This window comes from Rhinichthys klamathensis, unplaced genomic scaffold (genome assembly GCF_029890125.1).
Source record: "Rhinichthys klamathensis goyatoka isolate OS25496 unplaced genomic scaffold, OSU_Roscu_1.1 h1tg000645l_1, whole genome shotgun sequence".
NCBI lineage: Eukaryota > Metazoa > Chordata > Actinopteri > Cypriniformes > Leuciscidae > Rhinichthys > Rhinichthys klamathensis.
Window position 1 is genome coordinate 92,615 of NW_026607091.1, and position 14,239 is coordinate 106,853.

The following is a 14,239-nucleotide window of genomic DNA, read 5'->3' on the forward strand; positions in this document are numbered from 1 at the left end:
AAAACTTTTACGTTTTGAATTGTTGATTTTTTTTTGCTTCATCGGATGGGGGTGAAACTTGGTGACTTTTGTTGTATTACCTATATGAACACACAAAAAAGTCAAGGAGATGATTCTGATATGTTAAAGGGTCGTAAAAAAAAAAAGTCACACTTAGCTTCCTCCCGGTCAAAAATGACCGACATAGGAAATGAATGGGAAATCCGAAAAAATAGGAAAACTCAGAGAAACTTTTGGTGGTACAAGCTACAGATCAGCCACTGTGGAGAAAAAAAAGTGTACAGCAATGAAGGGGTGACACTCTAAAACATCAAGAGTGCAAATAAGCCCCCCCCCCCCCCCCCCCCACACACACACACACACCCACGCACACACACATAAACTGGCAAGACTGCAACAGCAAATTTGTAGAATATGCTAAATAAAATCAATAAATGAAAAAAAAACCTTGCTCAAATGCACACACACACACACACACACACAGAGAGAGAGAGAGAGAGAGAGAGAGAGAGAGAGAGAGAGAGAGAGAGAGAGAGAGAGAGAGAGAGAGAGAGAGAGAGAGAGAGAGAGAGAGAGAGATTAACTGGTAAGACTGCAACAGCAAATTTTGAGAATATGCAAAAATAAATAAATAAAAAATACCAATTTATTGCAAAATGAATTATCACTAACCATCCCTTATTTTGTTCAATTATTTGAATGATCAAATACCGAGTAACAAAAATGTTTGCATTGTGTTACCTTTCTAACCAAATGCTATAGTTTGATTGTAATCATAATGCAAAACCTGATACTTATCTAAAGAAATTGTTAAAAAAAATAAAGAAGTAGTCTTTTAGAATATCTAAATGTATATCTAAATAAAAAAAAACGAATAAGATAGAGAAATCATGTCTAAAACAACAAAAGGAATCAAAAAGCCTTTCTATGTATTTATATAGGAAGCTATAGGCAGCCTACAGGCTGGTACAGGACATTGCACACATGTAACTATTTTTTAAAGCCACTAGATGGCGCTCTTCTACTTGAACTTTTTTTTTTTTAGGCTGGCACTCTATTTTGATGTGAAATGTTGCATAATTTTTTTTTTAAATAAATATAAAATAAAAATATATATATTAATTCTAATGGAAAAAAAATAGCTCATAAAAATTATATAATTAATGCAAAGTATCATAAAAAACTCGAAAAATTCTAAATAATAATTAGAAAATATTATAGAACAAAAATATATTTGATTGGTTATCCTGGGAAAAAATGAAGTTAAATTATATGGCTTCGTCCATTTTTGACCGGGAGGAAGCTAAGTGTAACCCATTTACGAAGAAGCCCAGAGGGTTAAGAACCGATCAGCCTGCGCCATCTAGAGTTTCATGACAGAACTTTGTATTAGTGCAATGAGAGGATGTAACTCTGACCTTTTGGCTCTCCGTGTCACTGAAGGATAGACCGAAGTAGTCCTTCTCCAAGAGGTTGAGATGTTCACATACCGCATCCAGTAACACTTGTCCTTTGCAGAGCTTCTTTACACAGAGATGAAGAAGAACAGAGAATGAGCACAAGAGAAAAGGGATTGATTTAGTGTTTGTCGTAGAAAATACCCCTTTTTCGATTTGAATCAAAGTCGGGAGCATTGCTAGTCTCTTTAACTGGGGCAAAGTAACCTTTCCTTGAGTTTCTGTCCATTTGATGGTTCATTGATAAGGGGAATGTAGCATGTCAATCAACTCAAGTTAAATTTATTTGTTTAGCATTTTTCACAATACACATTGGTACGGAAAATCATGATGTTAATGTTTAATTTTATATTTAATCTTAACATGTTTAAGCAGATTAGAGCTGGGCGATAATATAGTTTACATTTTCTGAGGATACAAGCAATCAAGCAGTTGAGATTTGCTATCTAGAATATATTGCTTTATGTCAGGTATAATGCATGTACGCAGATAATGTTGAATATACTTATTTTTACCATGTATGTCTGAATACTTAGTTCTGATGGGCTTGAAGGTGTGCGTTCAAACCGTTTAATGCACAAGTAGTTCCAGTCAGTTTAATCGCTGTTATATTAAAGGTACACCATGTAACTTTTTCACTCTAGCAATTAATAAACAAAACTGCATGCATCTCTTTCTCTCTCTCTCACACACACACACACACACACACACACACACACACCAATAGCAGACTTTGCTGTTTCACTTGAAATAGTTCAAACAGTACAGCTATTGTGCGTCTCTGAGCAACACGGTTTCAGTTTCGCTACTGAACGAATCGTTCTAATGAATGACCCAACGACTCATTTTGAGCGAATCGTTTGACTGAATGATTCAATGGCTAACTCGGTAAGACAATGATTTGCTGCCACATACTGGCTGTTTTAGTATCATTTAATTATAGCTGATGGACTGAGGGACGAAGATTGAATGCTGTTTTTGTTTTCGGTCATGATTATAACAGCAACATAGTGTCGGCCCAGATCCAGCCTACATCTGGTACGCATTGAATCCACATGTACCAGATGTGGCCTGGATCTGGGCCGACACTATGTTGCTGTCTGGGATTGTTCTGGTTAAAGCGATAGAATGCATTTATAAATAGACCAATGAGAGCAAAATATGAGATAACATTGTAAATATAAGATATAATTGCAGTCACATTGCATACAATGTTTTTGCCCGTCTTTTTTTTTTTTTCTGGAGGTTGTTTTTTTTAAAAAGGGCCTTCGATTGCAAAGGCCGCCTCTGACACACACACACTCTCTCTCTCTCTCTCTCTCTCTCTCTCTCTCTCTCTCTCTCTCTTTCTCTCTCTCTCTCTCTCTCTCATGATAATTCTTTCAAATAAATGTTTTAATTTATTGAGATAAATCTTTTTTAGTAAAACTACTTTTCTTTGTGTCTGATTTAAAGCATGCAGAATGTGACCATGATATAGGCGTGATAATCCACAGCTAAGTTTGTATTACTCAATTTCAATGCACTCCCTTACACATCTAACTTAATATAAATAGCTGGGAAAATATATATGTAAATATAATATAAACATAATTAGATTACAGTCAAGAAGATAAGATTTCTCTTCAGTCTGTAAGCATCTGTGTGCCTTTCTGACCACACCCAGTCATTCTGCACAAAAGAGTGGCATATGCAACTCGCTTGAGACACCAGCTCTGGCTTTGCCTTTCTAAAGAAACACTAAGCACTCGCCGCCCAGGGAGCCCGTTTCCCGCGGCGACAGAGATACAGCGCAGCTGTTTCCATGGCAACAGGAGTGGTGAGGTTTCATGTGTGTGTGTGTGTGTGTGTGTGTGTGTGTGTGTGTGTGTGTGTGTGTGTGTGAGTGTGTGTGTGTGTGTGTGTGTGTCGCTTCCCTGGCCTCTCATGGCTGAAGCACAAGGTTTTTTTTAAGAGGGAGAGAGACAGAGAGAGTGGGTGTGCTACCATACAAAGGCTTCTTAAGTTAGCTAGGGAGCCCCTCAATTGCAACAGAACATTATTTTGGTATATGTAAAGGCAATTTCACAGTTTTTACTCCAACATAAAAGCACGTGAAAGACTCAATTTTAATGGATCCCCGGGTGCAGAACTTTACTCAGAGTTCTGACTAACATCGGTATACTGTATTTGATGCCATTGGTGATTTCAGGCGGTATTGTACCTTCACAGTTTGCTTCCATCAGCAAGGCTCGTAATGAGATGTGCTCTACTGTTTTTATCTACAGTATAGTGCAAAGATTTTTATTATTGATGATGTGACAGAAAGAATAAATGAAATGTACATTAACATGCTTTGGTACTTTAGATCTATTAGACTCTTGAGATTGTGCTTCTCTCTGTGATCAACTCAAGGATAAGCCATTGTTTCAGTGGAGTCATCAGATATTTAAAGAGACAGTTCATCCATCCTCAGTCAAATCATTCCTTGATCTGTGGAACAGAAAACAAGATATCTAGCTATATTCTCAGGCTGCTTTTTTCCATACAATGAAAGTGAACAGGTTATTAATATGGTAGTTAATAAACTTCCCATCACAACTGTCACAGCAATATATTAATATCTTAAAGTCCTCCTCTAGTCAATAATTTTATCCCTTAAAACTCATCTTTGATCACCAAAATGACATATTTAAATGTGCCATGAATATGCTAATTAGCCTCGCCTCCACTCACTCACACCGGCTCAGAGATTCACTCGGCCAACTTACTGAGGTAAATGCTGCACAATGGTATCGCTCTTTACAATGGCGGACACATAATGGTAATTAATATGATTAGCCTTTTGCTTGACTATGTTATCAAACAGCTAATAATGCTTCTAATGTTACACAAACTATGTTCCTATTAATTTACTCACCCTCATGTAGTTCCAAACCTGTATGACTTACTTTCTTCTGTGGAACATGAAAAATATGTTGACTACCTTCGTATGAACAAAAAATATTAAAAAATATATAATGTTCCAGAGGAGAAAGAAAGTCATACAGGTTTGAAACGATGGGTTTGTGTGTGTGTGTGTGTGTGTGTGTGTGTGTGTGTGTGTGTGTGTGTGTGTGTGTGTGTGTGTGTGTGTGTGTGTGTGTGTGTGTGTGTGTGTGTGTGTGTGTGTGTGTGTGTGCTGTATGTATACGATTTGACAGCACTAACAAATAAACAATGTATAAAGAAGTAGAGCAAACGGCCTACAAACAATAGAAAAATCAAACATTTTATTTGATGAAAACATGATATTGGTTTAAAAAAGTTGTAAAATTGTTTTTAGCCTTAATTTGTGTTGATATGGTTTATTAACCAATTTATCCATCCATGTAAGTGAGTGGTAACTAAACTAAAACTAAACTAAACTAAAACCATTAAAAAAAAAAAAAATTTTAGTTACTTAAAATAAATTAAATGTTAACTGAATTTTTTTTTACTTATTTTATTTCAGCTAGATGTCAGGGCAACATTTCTCATTTTCTTAGCTTGATGTACTAAAATAACTAAAACTAAAACTGAAATAAAAATTAATACAATTTTAAAGATAGGGTAGGCAATTTGTTCCTTAAAGGGTAACTAAACCCTAAAACAACTTTTTTTTAGTTAATGATCTGTAAGACTGGGGCTTTATTAATGCTGTTCATTGATTTGAGTAATTTTTTTGACATTTGGGTATAAAGTGTAACAATTCTACAATATATGGTGTAAAAACGTCTGAGTGCTGCCCTCTTCAGGTTGAACGGTAGTGTCATAATGTGGGTCTTGTGTCCTGTTTAGTGTCATTAGTGTCTTGTCATTAGTTATCCCAGGTGTTTCTTGTTATCCACGCCCCCTTGTTATCCTGTCTGCTCGTTTGTCTCTGATTATTTAAGCCCTGTGTTTCTGCCCTGTCTTTGTCAGTTATTGAATGTATTTACGTACCACGAGTGTCTTGTCTGTTCTGAGTTTACCCAAGTCTGAATTATTAAAGTCTGCTGCGGCATTTAGATCCGACTACCGCCTTTGCTTCAACGCAATTCATGACAGAATAACTGACCACCAGGATCTAGCAGTATACCCGGGAACCACCGACCGTAAAGCAAGAGGTATGATGATGGAGGACGGATTCTACCAGAATGGACGGTCGCTTGAGGAGTACGTGGGGGCTTACCTACAGTTTTATCATGAGACAAATTTGAGTGAGGAAACTGGACGACACGCTCGGCGCAATGCTTCTGTTAGATGCGGAACACCTCTCTTTTGTGCAGTTCCTGGACCGAGCGTTGTGGGTGTGCGGTTCGTCACTCACTGTAGGACTCGCTGAGGAGATCAGCTGTGTTCCCAAACCAGGGCATTCCGTCAAGACCGTTCCAGGTAATTCCAAGCACAGTTCACGTAAGAGAGTTTCCAACCGAGCTCTGAGAAAGCCCGTTCGCCGCATCCGCACTGCCGACACCGCGCTCCACAAGCCTGCAACTCACGTCTGTCCAGCCGAACCCGCGCTTCACTTCAGCCCTGCCGACACCGCGCTCCACAAGCCTGCAACTCACGTCTGTCCAGTCGAACCCGCGCTTCACGTGAGCCAAGTCGAGCCTGCTTTTCACGACATGCCTGAGCTTCTTCCCGCCGAGACCGGCATGCCTGAGTTTCTGTCTTCCGAGCCCGCGACTGACGTCTGCCCAGCCGAACCCGCGGTTCACGAGTCAAGTCCAGAGTCAAGTCCCGAGTCAAGTGAACCGAATCCCGAGTCAAGTGAACCAAATCCCGAGTCAAGTGAACCGAATCCCGAGTCAAGTGAACCGAATCCCGAGTCAAGTGCCGTGTCAAGTGAGTCAAGTGCCAAGTCAAGTGCTGAATCTAGCCAAGTTAGAGTATCAAGCCCAGTGACTCGCCGTCGCAGGAGGAGAAGTTGGACTCGTTTGGTTCGCCAGGCTCCGGTGGGCGTTCCCAGACGCCTCGCCCTGCTGGCCCCGCCTGTGCGCCTCGCCCTGCCGGCCCCGCCTGTGCGCCTCGCCCTGCCGGCCCCGCCTGTGCGCCTCGCCCTGCCGGTCCCGTCTCTGCTCTTCGCCCTGCCTATATCTATCAAGCTCCATGAGACTGTCCCAGAGCCCGTTTCCAGCCCGGAGGTTGTTCCCCTAGGTTCTCCCAAGTATTTTTTGGGGGGGGGGGCAGTAGGAGGTCCCACGAAAGGGTCATGGAGGCAGCGCTGACATGGACCTTGTCGATGCTATCTCCTCCTGAGCCTCCTATGCCCTCGTCTCCTGCCAAGCGTCCTGCTCCGCCCTGGCCTTCGCCTCTTCCTGCTCCGCCCTGGCCTTCGCCTCGTCCGGCTCCGCCCTGGCCTTCGCCTCGTCTGGCTCCGCCCTGGCCTTCGCCTCGTCCGGCTCCGCCCTGGCCACCTGGTCACCGGCCCAGTCTGGTCCGCCCACGCTCTGCGGCCCAGGCCCGCCTTGCCTTGGTCCTGGTCCCGTTCCCCTGCACGGGCCTGGCCCTCCATCCCTCCCCCAAGACCGCCTGTGCTTCACCGCCCTCCTGAACTTTTTTTTTTTTTTTTTTGGTTTTGTTGGGCGTCAGGAGCCGCCCTTAAGGGGGGGGTTATGTCATAATGTGGGTCTTGTGTCCTGTTTAGTGTCATTAGTGTCTTGTCATTAGTTATCCCAGGTGTTTCTTGTTATCCACGCCCCCTTGTTATCCTGTCTGCTCGTTTGTCTCTGATTATTTAAGCCCTGTGTTTCTGCCCTGTCTTTGTCAGTTATTGAATGTATGTATTTACGTACCACGAGTGTCTTGTCTGTTCTGAGTTTACCCAAGTCTGAATTATTAAAGTCTGCTGCTGCATTTAGATCCGACTACCGCCTTTGCTTCAACGCAATTCATGACAGGTGGCTACTGCAGTTGAATTTTCCTATTGGATGTTGTGGTACTGCGTGACGTAGGCGCAGTGTTGCCAGACGTACGATAATTATCGTATTTGTACGATAATTTTGACCTCTGTACTATGTACGATCAATAATGAAAAAAATCCCATAATGTACGATAATTTCAGAATTTTGTGACACTTCGATCGAAGGTCATTGTAATCATAGTGCTTCTATTCTCATTGATCTAGCTGTGGATTTACGTCATGGTTGTGAGGAGAAAGTGAAGGTGAGAGAGCACGGCAGAGAGGGAGAGAGCGAGAGACCTTGCATGTGTGTGCCTCATGAAACCTACACCCGTCAACAATCCAGTCAACACCGCCCCCACAGCCCCCCGTCAACCCGTTTGGCTCGTGTACGATACATTTCTTCCAAATAAGATCATTTTGAGCTTCTGGTACGATACTTGGATGTTTCCAATCTGGCAACACTGCGTAGGCGGGTACCAGCTCACCACGCCCTAGCCTACAAAGAGACGCGGGTCTCAGGTGCACGCCCTCCCCCCCTCCGCTGGGCTCTGCACACTTTTCCAGCATTTTTCAAATATTGCCAGTGGGTGGAGTCAGGCTCTGACCAGGAGTTGAGTTACCCTATAAACACTTTTTGTTATTCTGGTTGAAACTCTCTTCACATCCTGATAGCAATCAATAATAGAAGTGGCCTAAATATAAAAAAATTACACATGTCGTAATTGTAATTACAAGATAGTAAACTGTGACGTTCTACCCGGAGCTGTTCACGTCCTCAGACTCGGATTTATGCCTTTCTATATCAACACTATCAACTCTGAAATTAACCTGCAGCATTCAAGTGGTACAAGAAAGAGCTCTGTAAGTTGTTCACATTCATTATTATTGTAATGTTATGTGCCGTCTCGCGTCTCGTGAACCTTTGCAGACTCTACTGTGTGCGTTCATGTGTTTTGAAGGAGGCGTGGCTTTGGAGACGCTCTAAAGGGATAGTGGGATTTCATGCTTTTAAAGTTAGCTCGCTATTGCTAGCCACTCGAAATTTCCTACCCTACCTTTAAATGAAATTAAAGTGGAAAATATAACACAAAAACATCATTCAAACTATTAATAAAACTGTAATAGTATCTCAATGATACTAAATAGACAGTGGCATACATGTAATGATTCACAAAGCATGGCCATAAACACGCTTGTGAGCGTTTAAAAGCAGCCACTTGTGAATCAACGTCCTTTTTTTATTTTATTATATAGAAAGGAATTTGGACATTGTATTATTTTGTGCTCTATGGAAGAAAGAAAGTCAAGCACGTTTGGAAAAGGCTGAGGGTGAGTAAATGAAGACACATTTTTTAAAATCAGGGTGAACTTTAGCCAAGGGTGACAAATACACAAGCCTGGTATACCCTCCTCTGAAAGACTGAAGTATTATTTACTCCATGGGACCACCAACATGTCACAATTATAGATTTCCCATCCTCCTCCCCTTCAGTGAAGCGTACAAGACTGGAAGTACAGGCAGCCTTTGACCTTTAGATTGGACAGTCTGTCTCTCTCGCAGGAGGTGTTGCAGCATCAGTGATGGCACACGGATGGGACACACTGCCAGAGAGAGCTACGGATAAGACCCCAGAGAAGAGCCATGTCTGAATACACCCTGGAAATCCATCAGCCAGCAGACCCCCGGGGCACACAGGCAGACATGGCACGGATCTCAGAGCAGTATGTGGCACTCCCTGGAGAGCTTTTTACCTATCAATGAACACCCCCGCCCCCATCAGCCCACACTAGCATTCATATCTCATGTGCTGTAACTCCCCGGAGCACTGCAGCGGGGGAACATGAAGCTTCAGTGTCGGGCTGTGAAATTCAGATGAAGGCATTGAAATGTGAGGTCCAGGGATCATCATTGGGAATTTTGTTATTTATTGTAATATCTATACATGTTCTTATTGTCAATACAGCTGGTGGTTGGTATGGGTCAAATAGTGTAGAGTAGTTTCAGTTAAGTTTTTTTTAAGTGTATAAAATACATGACAAATTTGCACTATACTTTTTTGAAGAAGGTTTCAAATTAAATTAAAATTTTAAATATTCCAGTGATTGTAATTTTCTTTTGTTTTGCTGTAAAGTTTTCAAAAGGCCGGTGACTAGTTTCACACATGCACACTTGAGTATGAGAGTGCTAAAACGAATCGGTTACCTAACGTAACCTCGGTTCTCTCTAGAAGAGGGAACGAGTATTGCGTAAGCTAGCTTACGCTGCGGGAAAGATTCATCTTTGCTGAGATATTGAAGCCAAAAAATTATTTCATAATTTGTATCCATACACAACGCAGTTCCTCTGCGGCAGACCTAGAGCAGGCTAGCTAGCAGCTCATTGGTTCGCTCAGAGAGAACTGCTTAAGCCTATGGGAGAGCGGGGCTGAACCCGCTTCCAATGAGAGGCGCCCGCGCGCTCATTGCGTCATAGCCCGCCAGAATGGGCGTGGCTATGGTGTATATAACAGTCTCTCCCAGGCTTATATGTTGATTTATTTCAGCGTGAAGCGAAACGCTAGTAGCGCAAGCACGGCCGGGAACGCAATACTCGTTCCCTCTTCTAGAGAGAACCGAGGTTACGTTAGGTAACCGATTCGTTCTCTTACGAGAGGTTCTCTCGTATTGCATAAGCTAGCTTACGCTGCGGGAACACCTGGTCAACGCCGTGCGCGCTATGAATCCACTCATGAATCCCAGGGTGATACCGGGGGATTTTTAACGTGGAGTGAATGTAATATGAGGCCGGCAGAGCGGGCACATGAAGTGTATACATAAGCATGTATGAGGCCGGCAGAGCGGGCACATGAAGTGTATAAGCATTTAAGGAGAGCACAAGGGGCGAACCGGTTGTGTGAGGGACTCCCAGTAATGCAGCTTCTTAGGGAGCTGGTCGTTAGACAGCTAGTAATTTTGCCTGCAAGGCGGGAACTTCCAAGTTGTAAAATCGGACAAAAGTGGACGGGGAGGCCCATCCCGCGGCCACACAAATGTCATGAATGGAAATTCCACAGGACCATGCCCACGATGAGGCCATGCCTCTAGTGGAGTGCGCCCTGATGCCCAGAGGGCAGGGCAGGCATTTAGATGCGTAAGCAGAGGCGATAGCGTCTACTATCCATCTAGACAGTGTCTGTTTAGAGGCGGCCAGACCTTTGGAGCGCCCCCCAAACGACACGAAAAGCTGCTCAGCGCGTCTGAACGCGGCAGCGCGCGTAGTGTACAATCTCAGAGCCCGCACCGGGCAGAGGAGATTGGCGTCGCGCTCACTATCGGATGAAGGCAGAGCCGATAGGGAAATAATCTGAGCCCTGAACGGGGTACCAATCGCCTTCGGGACATAGCCATGTCTAGGTTTGAGAATGACAACAGAATCATTCGGGCCAAACTCGAGACACGCGGCGCTGGATGAGAGCGCGTGAAGATCCCCCACGCGTTTTACTGAGGACAGAGCCGTCAGAAAAACGGTTTTGAGCGAGAGGTATTTTAGGTCCACAGACTCGAGCGGTTCGAACGGGGGTGCTTTCATAGCTTCGAGAACTATAGAAAGATCCCAGATAGGAACCGAAGCGGGGCGCGGAGGGTTCATCCTCTTAGCTCCCCTGAGGAAGCGGATGACTAACTCGTCTTTGTCCAGGGACTGAGCGCGTCGGGGTTCAGAGAACGCCGCGGCGGCTGCCACGTAAACCTTGAGAGTGGAGGGGGACCTGCCCTTGTCCAGCATCTCTTGAAGGAAAACAAGCAAAGACGGCACCTCGCATGACCGTGGGTCCAGATGTTTGTCGGTGCACCATTTTGAGAACACAGACCATTTAGACGCATAGAGCCTTCTCGTGGAAGGTGCTCTAGCCTGTATGATAGTGTTTCTTACTCCTTCTGGCAAATCGACGAATAGTCGTTGATCACCCATGCATGTAGCGCCCAGCGCCGTGGATGGGGGTGCCAGATCGTGCCGCGAGCTTGAGAGAGGAGATCTGCTCTGACTGGGATGGGCCACGGGGCTGTCTGCGACAGCTGAGTGAGCTCCGGAACCCAATTCTGACTCTCCCAACGCGGGGCTATAAGGAGCACCGAGTGGCGTGTGTCCCTGATCCTCTGAATTACCTGTGGTAGCAGAGCGATCGGAGGGAATGCATAGAGCGGGCGGCGAGGCCATTCCTGGGCTAGCGCGTCCTCGCTCCTTGAGAAAAATATTGGGCAGTGAGCGTTCTCTTCTGACGCGAAGAGGTCCACCTCTGCTCTGCCGAATAGCCGCCACAGTATTTGGACCGTTTGTGTGTTCAGGGACCATTCTCCTGAGGAGATGAGGTTCCTGGACAGTATGTCTGGACCGTCGTTCAGATGGCCCGGCACATGCGTCGCTCTGAGCGAGAGCAGGCGGCTCTGAGACCAAACTAAAATGCGGTGTGTCAGTAGGAAGAGATTCCTGGACCTGACACCGCCCTGACGGTTGAGATAGGAGACCACAGCCATGTTGTCCGAACGGATCAGGACGTGGTGTCCCCGAATGAGCGGGAGGAAGCGCGAAAGCGCGTTCTCGACCGCAAGCATTTCCAGACAGTTTATGTGTAAGGGGCTTTCCTGTGTCGACCAATGGCCGAAGGCCGGTGAGCCCTCGCAGACTGCACCCCAACCCGTGTTGGATGCATCTGTCGAGATGACTTTTCGGCGGGAAAAGGTCCCCATCGTGACGCCCTGTCGAAACCATTCTGCTACTGTCCATGGCTGCAGCGCCGTGAGACATGTCTGCCTAACTCTGATCAGCTGGCGGCCCGTGTTCCACGCGCGCCATGATTGGGCCAAAATCAGCCAGTCGTCCAGATAATTCAATATGCGCAGCCCCTGGCTCCGCAGGGGGGCGAGCGCCGTATCCATGCACTTCGTAAATGTGCGGGGCGCCAGGGATAAGCCGAACGGGAGAACGGCGTATTGATAAACATGACCCTCGAAGGCGAAACGTAAGAATGGCCTGTGACGGGGATTTATCTGGATCTGAAAATAGGCGTCTTTCAGGTCTAGAGAGATGGACCAGTCCCCCTGGCGCACCTGCGCGAGGAGTTTCCTGGTAGTGAGCATCTTGAACGGTCTCTTCATGAGCACTTTGTTCAAAGACCTGAGATCTAAAATCGGTCTGAGGCCGCCGTCTTTCTTGGAACCAGAAAATAACGGCCGTAAAACCCCGACTCGGTCATAGATGGTGGGACTCTCTCTATGGCGCCCTTTTGCAACAGCGTCGCAATTTCTGAGCGGAGCGTGCCGGCGGCCAGCGGGCTGACAGTAGATTCGAGCCGCGCGCGCGCACGATGCGGGCGGCGGCGAAACTGTAGCAGATAGCCGTTCTTTATAATGCTTAGTACCCACGGGGAAATGCCTGGAATGGCTTCCCACGCTTTGGAGCATGCGGCTAGTGGCCGAATGGCTATATCGCCCTGATTGCTGCACATAGCGGGCTGGACACAGTGTGTGGGCGCGCTTTGAATGTGTGTGGCAACGGGATTTGCACTCAGAGAGGAGTCTATGGGCCGTGAAACAGAGCGAGCAGAGAGGGGACACGCGCACGAGCTCGTGGGCGTGTTTATGTTCTCTGATATTAGAGCGGGCTGTGCCCGTTTCATGTGATGGCGACCAAGTCCTCGACGGGCGGCATGGCTGAGTAACCTTTTTCGGCGGCTCCGTCCACCGAGCGCAGCGAGGCGGATATATCGGAGCGGTTTCTAGCCGAGAGCGGGGCATTCCAGGACTTCGTCAGCTCTGTGTGAAGTTCAGGCAGGAATGGGGCGGCCCGGTTACACGCGGGGGTCGAGCGCCGATGAAAAAAGCTGCCGTCCATCCGGTTCGGGGCCTGCTCGGGTGGAGGAGACCACTCGAGACCGAGGCGTTCGACGGCCTGTGAGAGGAGGCGCATTAGTTCCTCCTCTATCCCGGCGCGGATCCCCGCCGACTCTCTCGTGGATCCGAGAGATGACCAATCTTCACTGTCTGATGCGAGCAGTGAACATGAGTCCTTCTCCTCCGCGGCGTCATCGGAAGCGACAGAGCGGCCACTCGGCGGCAACTGTATGTCCGGCAGGGGCGGGGAGGGAGAGCGGGAAGCGGGAAGCGGCGGCGGCGGCCCGCATGGTTCCGCTGGGGGCTCCGGCGGCCTCTGGGAGCGGCGTTTCTTCTTACGCGGCGAAGAGGAAGGCGGCGCGGGAGCGGATTTTGCTGCCAAAAGTCGTGCCCGCAGGGACGACAACGGCAGGCTCTCACAGAAGTCGCATCCTCCATCCGCGAGGGCGAGTTCTGCGTGCTCGAGTCCCAGGCAGAGAGCGCAGATGACATGGCGGTCTCCGTCCTCGAGACGAGCGCGGCAAGAGCCGCAGGAAAAACGAGACATCTTTAAAAAGACGCTCGGCTCTTTTAGATATAAATAGAGAAAAGAGAAGGATACAGTCGTCGGATGGCGCTAGCTTGCAGGGCGGCTGAAGGTGGCGAAGACGGCCGGCTTCTTCAGGGTCCGGGAGCTCGCTAGAGTGATGCCTTCTCGACGGCGACGGCTTTTCTCAGGACAGCAGAAGCGTGCAGCTTGCTGAAGATGAAATGAATCAACATATAAGCCTGGGAGAGACTGTTATATACACCATAGCCACGCCCATTCTGGCGGGCTATGACGCAATGAGCGCGCGGGCGCCTCTCATTGGAAGCGGGTTCAGCCCCGCTCTCCCATAGGCTTAAACAGTTCTCTCTGAGCGAACCAATGAGCTGCTAGCTAGCCTGCTCTAGGTCTGCCGCAGAGGAACTGCGTTGTGTATGGATACAAATTATGAAATAATTTTTTGGCTTCAATATCTCAGCAAAGATGAATCTTTCCCGCAGC

General features: G+C 46.6%; 1 protein-coding gene across 11 annotated transcripts in view; it reads right to left on the reverse strand.

Moving 5' to 3' along the window:
- Positions 1-14,239, reverse strand: part of si:dkey-178k16.1 (band 4.1-like protein 1) — a 73,176-nt gene that overhangs the window by 29,823 nt on the left and 29,114 nt on the right. For all 11 annotated transcript variants that reach the window (XM_056241453.1, XM_056241449.1, XM_056241455.1 and 8 more), the window contains exon 4: positions 1,419-1,523. In XM_056241453.1, the coding sequence (XP_056097428.1) occupies positions 1,419-1,523 (105 nt within the window). The remainder of the gene's footprint in view (positions 1-1,418; positions 1,524-14,239) is intronic.